This window comes from Eleutherodactylus coqui, chromosome 11 (genome assembly GCF_035609145.1).
Source record: "Eleutherodactylus coqui strain aEleCoq1 chromosome 11, aEleCoq1.hap1, whole genome shotgun sequence".
Taxonomy (NCBI): Eukaryota; Metazoa; Chordata; class Amphibia; order Anura; family Eleutherodactylidae; genus Eleutherodactylus; species Eleutherodactylus coqui.
Window position 1 is genome coordinate 70,941,630 of NC_089847.1, and position 7,113 is coordinate 70,948,742.

The 7,113-nt window shown below is 45.2% G+C and overlaps 1 protein-coding gene across 1 annotated transcript in view; it reads right to left on the reverse strand.

Annotated features, from left to right (window-relative positions):
• Positions 1-5,963: 5,963 nt before the first annotated feature.
• The window catches only part of SF3B2 (splicing factor 3b subunit 2), a 61,556-nt gene continuing 60,406 nt past the window's right edge, over positions 5,964-7,113 (reverse strand). Inside the window, exon 21 of the mRNA XM_066582553.1 lies at positions 5,964-6,123. Within this exon, the coding sequence (XP_066438650.1) occupies positions 6,052-6,123 (72 nt within the window). The 3' untranslated portion in view covers positions 5,964-6,051. The remainder of the gene's footprint in view (positions 6,124-7,113) is intronic.

Genomic DNA, 7,113 nt, shown 5'->3' on the forward strand with positions numbered 1-7,113 from the left:
CTCACTGACTGACTGACTCACTCACTGACTGACTGACTGACTCACTCACTGACTGACTGACTCACTCACTGACTGACTGACTGACTCACTGACTGACTGACTGACTGACTGACTGACTGACTCACTCACTGACTCACTCACTGACTCACTCACTCACTGACTGACTGACTGACTGACTGACTGACTGACTCACTCACTCACTCACTGACTGACTCACTCACTGACTGACTGACTGACTGACTGACTCACTCACTCACTCACTGACTGACTCACTCACTCACTGACTCACTCACTCACTCACTGACTGACTGACTGACTGACTGACTCACTCACTGACTGACTCACTCACTCACTGACTGACTCACTCACTGACTCACTGACTGACTGACTCACTCACTCACTGACTGACTCACTCACTGACTGACTGACTGACTCACTCACTGACTGACTGACTGACTGACTCACTCACTGACTGACTGACTCACTCACTGACTGACTGACTCACTCACTGACTGACTGACTGACTGACTCACTCACTCACTGACTGACTGACTGACTGACTCACTCACTGACTGACTGACTGACTCACTCACTGACTGACTGACTGACTCACTCACTGACTGACTGACTGACTCACTCACTGACTGACTGACTCACTCACTGACTGACTGACTCACTCACTGACTGACTGACTGACTGACTCACTCACTCACTGACTGACTGACTGACTGACTCACTCACTGACTGACTGACTGACTCACTCACTGACTGACTGACTCACTCACTGACTGACTGACTGACTGACTCACTCACTGACTGACTGACTGACTGACTGACTCACTCACTGACTGACTGACTGACTCACTCACTGACTGACTGACTCACTCACTGACTGACTGACTGACTCACTCACTGACTGACTGACTGACTGACTGACTGACTCACTCACTCACTCACTGACTGACTCACTCACTCACTGACTGACTGACTGACTGACTCACTCACTCACTCACTGACTGACTCACTGACTGACTGACTGACTGACTCACTGACTGACTGACTGACTGACTGACTGACTGACTCACTCACTGACTGACTGACTCACTCACTCACTGACTGACTGACTGACTCACTCACTCACTGACTGACTGACTGACTGACTCACTCACTCACTCACTGACTCACTCACTGACTGACTGACTGACTGACTGACTGACTGACTGACTGACTGACTGACTGACTCACTCACTGACTGACTGACTGACTGACTGACTGACTGACTCACTCACTGACTGACTGACTGACTGACTCACTGACTGACTGACTCACTCACTCACTGACTGACTCACTCACTGACTGACTGACTGACTGACTCACTCACTCACTGACTGACTGACTGACTGACTGACTGACTGACTCACTCACTGACTGACTGACTCACTCACTGACTGACTGACTGACTCACTGACTGACTGACTGACTCACTCACTGACTGACTGACTGACTGACTGACTGACTGACTGACTGACTGACTGACTCACTGACTGACTGACTCACTCACTGACTGACTGACTGACTCACTCACTGACTGACTGACTCACTCACTGACTGACTGACTCACTCACTGACTGACTGACTCACTCACTGACTGACTGACTGACTCACTCACTGACTGACTGACTGACTGACTGACTGACTGACTCACTCACTCACTGACTGACTGACTGACTGACTCACTCACTCACTGACTGACTCACTCACTGACTGACTGACTGACTGACTCACTCACTCACTGACTGACTGACTGACTGACTGACTGACTGACTCACTGACTGACTGACTCACTCACTGACTGACTGACTGACTCACTCACTGACTGACTGACTCACTCACTGACTGACTGACTGACTCACTCACTGACTGACTGACTCACTCACTGACTGACTGACTCACTCACTGACTGACTGACTCACTCACTGACTGACTGACTCACTCACTGACTGACTGACTGACTGACTCACTCACTGACTGACTGACTCACTCACTGACTGACTGACTGACTCACTGACTGACTGACTCACTCACTGACTGACTGACTGACTCACTCACTGACTGACTGACTGACTCACTCACTGACTGACTGACTGACTGACTGACTGACTGACTCACTCACTCACTGACTGACTGACTGACTGACTCACTCACTCACTCACTGACTGACTGACTGACTGACTGACTCACTGACTGACTGACTGACTCACTCACTCACTGACTGACTGACTCACTCACTGACTGACTCACTCACTGACTGACTGACTGACTGACTGACTGACTGACTGACTGACTGACTCACTCACTGACTGACTGACTGACTGACTCACTGACTGACTCACTGACTGACTGACTGACTCACTCACTGACTGACTGACTGACTGACTGACTGACTGACTGACTGACTGACTGACTCACTCACTCACTGACTGACTGACTGACTGACTGACTCACTCACTGACTGACTGACTGACTCACTCACTGACTGACTGACTGACTCACTCACTCACTCACTGACTGACTGACTGACTGACTGACTCACTCACTGACTGACTGACTGACTGACTGACTGACTGACTCACTCACTCACTGACTGACTGACTGACTGACTGACTCACTCACTGACTGACTGACTGACTCACTCACTCACTGACTGACTGACTGACTGACTGACTGACTGACTCACTCACTCACTCACTGACTGACTGACTGACTGACTGACTGACTGACTGACTCACTGACTCACTGACTCACTCACTCACTGACTGACTGACTGACTGACTGACTGACTGACTGACTGACTGACTGACTCACTGACTCACTGACTCACTCACTGACTCACTCACTCACTCACTCACTGACTGACTCACTGACTCACTCACTCACTCACTGACTCACTCACTGACTCACTCACTCACTCACTCACTCACTGACTCACTCACTCACTCACTCACTCACTCACTGACTGACTGACTGACTGACTGACTGACTGACTGACTGACTGACTGACTGACTGACTGACTGACTGACTGACTGACTGACTGACTGACTGACTGACTGACTGACTGACTCACTCACTGACTGACTGACTGACTCACTGACTGACTGACTGACTGACTGACTGACTCACTCACTGACTCACTCACTGACTGACTGACTGACTGACTCACTCACTGACTCACTCACTGACTCACTCACTGACTGACTCACTGACTCACTCACTCACTGACTGACTCACTGACTCACTCACTCACTGACTGACTCACTGACTCACTCACTCACTGACTGACTCACTGACTCACTCACTGACTGACTGACTCACTCACTGACTGACTGACTCACTCACTCACTGACTGACTGACTCACTCACTGACTGACTGACTCACTCACTGACTGACTGACTCACTGACTGACTGACTGACTGACTGACTCACTCACTCACTCACTGACTCACTCACTGACTGACTGACTGACTGACTGACTCACTGACTGACTCACTGACTCACTCACTGACTCACTCACTGACTCACTCACTGACTCACTCACTGACTGACTGACTCACTGACTGACTGACTGACTGACTCACTCACTGACTGACTGACTGACTCACTCACTCACTGACTGACTCACTCACTGACTGACTGACTGACTCACTCACTCACTGACTCACTGACTGACTCACTCACTGACTGACTGACTCACTCACTGACTGACTGACTCACTCACTGACTCACTCACTCACTGACTGACTCACTCACTGACTCACTCACTGACTGACTCACTGACTGACTCACTCACTGACTGACTGACTCACTCACTCACTCACTGACTCACTCACTCACTGACTGACTGACTCACTCACTGACTCACTCACTGACTCACTCACTGACTGACTGACTCACTGACTGACTGACTCACTCACTGACTGACTCACTCACTGACTGACTCACTCACTGACTGACTCACTCACTGACTGACTCACTCACTGACTGACTCACTCACTGACTGACTGACTGACTCACTCACTGACTGACTCACTCACTGACTGACTCACTGACTGACTGACTGACTCACTGACTGACTGACTCACTGACTGACTGACTCACTCACTGACTCACTCACTCACTGACTGACTGACTGACTCACTGACTGACTCACTCACTGACTCACTGACTGACTCACTGACTGACTGACTCACTGACTGACTGACTCACTGACTGACTGACTGACTCACTGACTGACTGACTCACTGACTGACTGACTCACTGACTGACTGACTCACTCACTGACTCACTCACTGACTCACTCACTGACTGACTCACTCACTGACTGACTGACTCACTCACTGACTCACTCACTCACTGACTCACTCACTCACTGACTCACTCACTCACTGACTCACTCACTCACTGACTCACTCACTGACTCGCCAAAAGTTCTCCAACTTCCCGATGTCGTAGAAACATGAATTGTGCCACGAGCATAGATTATCTCCAACATAGGAAAAGTAATTGGGTCCCAACTCGATTATTCAATTCTAGCGCAAAAGAATTGGTGTCGAAATTTAACGTACATAATCTAAATCTCTCACTTCCCAATGTCATAGAAACTTAAAACTTGGCACAGGCATTGAATATGTCATAAATAGGAAAAGTTAATAGGTCCCAACTTGATTATTCAATTCTATGCGCAAAAGAATTAGCGTCCAAATTTTACGTACGGAATGTATTTTTCTCACTTTCCAGTGTCATAGAAACGTGAAATTTGGCACGAGCATTGATTAGGTCATAAATAGGAAAAGCTAATGGGTCCCAACTTCATTATTCAATTCTATGCGCAAAAGAATAAGCGTCCAAATTTTACGTACGGAATGTAATTTTCTCACTTCCCGGTGTCATAGAAACTGGAAATTTGGCACGAGCATTGATTATGTCATAAATAGGAAAAGCTAATGGGTCCCAACTCGATTATTCAATTCTATGCGCCAAAGAATTAGCGTCCAAATTTTACGTACGGAATCTAATTTTCTCACATGGAAAGTTAAAATTTGGCACGGGCATTGAATATGTCATAAATAGGAAAAGTTAATGGGTCCCAACTCGATTATTTAATTCTATGCGCAAAAGAATTAGCGTCCAAATTTTACGTACGGAATGTATTTTTCTCACTTTCCAGTGTCATAGAAACGTGAAATTTGGCACGAGCATTGATTAGGTCATAAATAGGAAAAGCTAATGGGTCCCAACTTCATTATTCAATTCTATGCGCAAAAGAATTAGCGTCCAAATTTTACGTACAGAATCTAATTTTCTCACTTCCCGCTGTCATAGAAACGTGAAATTTGGCAAGAGCATTGATTATGTCATAAATAGGAAAAACTAATGGGTCCCAACTCGATTATTCAATTCTATGCGCAAAAGAATTAGCGTCCAAATTTTACGTACGGAATCTAATTTTCTCACTTTCCAGTGTCATAGAAACGTTAAATTTGGCACGAGCATTGATTATGTCATAAATAGGAAAAGTTAATAGGTCCCAACTCGATTATTCAATTCTAAGTGCAAAAGAATTAGCGTCCAAATTTTACGTATGAAATCTAATTCTCTCACTTCCTGATGTCATTTTATATGAAGGAAACGTCGCATGGTTACCTCCCCGTGGTGTTTCCTGGGTAACACTATGCAAAATGGTGAACATATGTTTTTCCGGTATCTCTAAAGTAACCACGACTTCATAAGATTTTCCGTGTGAACATCAGATAAACACCAGTGCCAAATTAACTCGGGCGAAGCTGGGTATATCAGCTAGTCTTCCAATATAGTCCAAAAAGTGTATTTATGAATAGAACCTTCTTCATATTTTTAATGGTGTTTTGTATCATACGAAGTTCATGAGCCAGAGGCAAAACATAAGACAGTTTACAGGTTTTATTACAAATAAAAGAATATGATTCACAAGGGATGAAACAAACAAACAAAAGAAAAAAGACTTGAAGGGGGCTCAGAACTTGAACTCCTTGTATTTTTTGCCTCCTGCACGAGAGTCTTGTGGTTGTCCCTTCCTCTTCTTTTGCTGTATCAAGTTTGGAAAAAAAAGAAAGAAAACAAACTCGTATTAGCATACATAAAATAAAAAATTCCTATATTGAAATAGTAAAGTAGCCAACCAGGGGCTTTTAATTTTTGTCCTTCAAAACGACAAGTCCATCCCATGCCAACGTTTTCTTATGATCATAATTACAAACTCTGTTAGCAATAAAAAAGTTTGCTTCTGTCTGTCAGTAAGAGAAACCAAATTTTGTAGATACTGTATGATATGTGGGTCTGTTCATCTGGCTTGGTATAAGTATCTGATAAAATCCATCCATCCATCCATCTATCACCATCTTGATGCAGACTTTCTCACTGTTCATCCTCTCAACTAACACTCCCATGATGCAGGAGAACAGCTGCAGTATGTAACATTGCTATTACAATCTGTATTCTAAATTCAACTAATTAAGTTACAAACCATAATTATACAGTCAGGATGCGCTGTGATCTCTACAAGGGCTTGTTCACATGAGTGCTGTTTGCGCGCAGTATAGGCGTGTGAAAAGAATGTGGCTATACTGCACTAAAAATTGTGTGAACATGTAAATTCCAGCTATTTGAATTCACACGGTCCGAGTTGCGTGTTTTCCAGGTCTCATAGGAGTCTATGGAAAGCATGCACCAAAGGTATGTCGGGTCCTATCTTTTCTAGCAGCACAGATTTTAGATGTAATTTTGCAAGTCGCATGATCTATCTTTGATAGGTGTGCGTATTTAACGCGTCTAAAATTCCTTTATGTGACTGCTTCTATAGAAAACCATTGGTTCTAATAGAAGCACTTTCTCTGCGCACTACTAATGCACGCAAACAGTGCTCGTGTGAACGAGCCCTAACTGTGACAAGAGCCTCTAATCATCTTTAGTAACTTCAGAGCATGCACAATAGGGTTCATCACAATGATTACGCCGACTAGAAAACTGACTAATATGAGAGAAAATAAACCCAACTAAATCTGAGCTAGTCAGAATC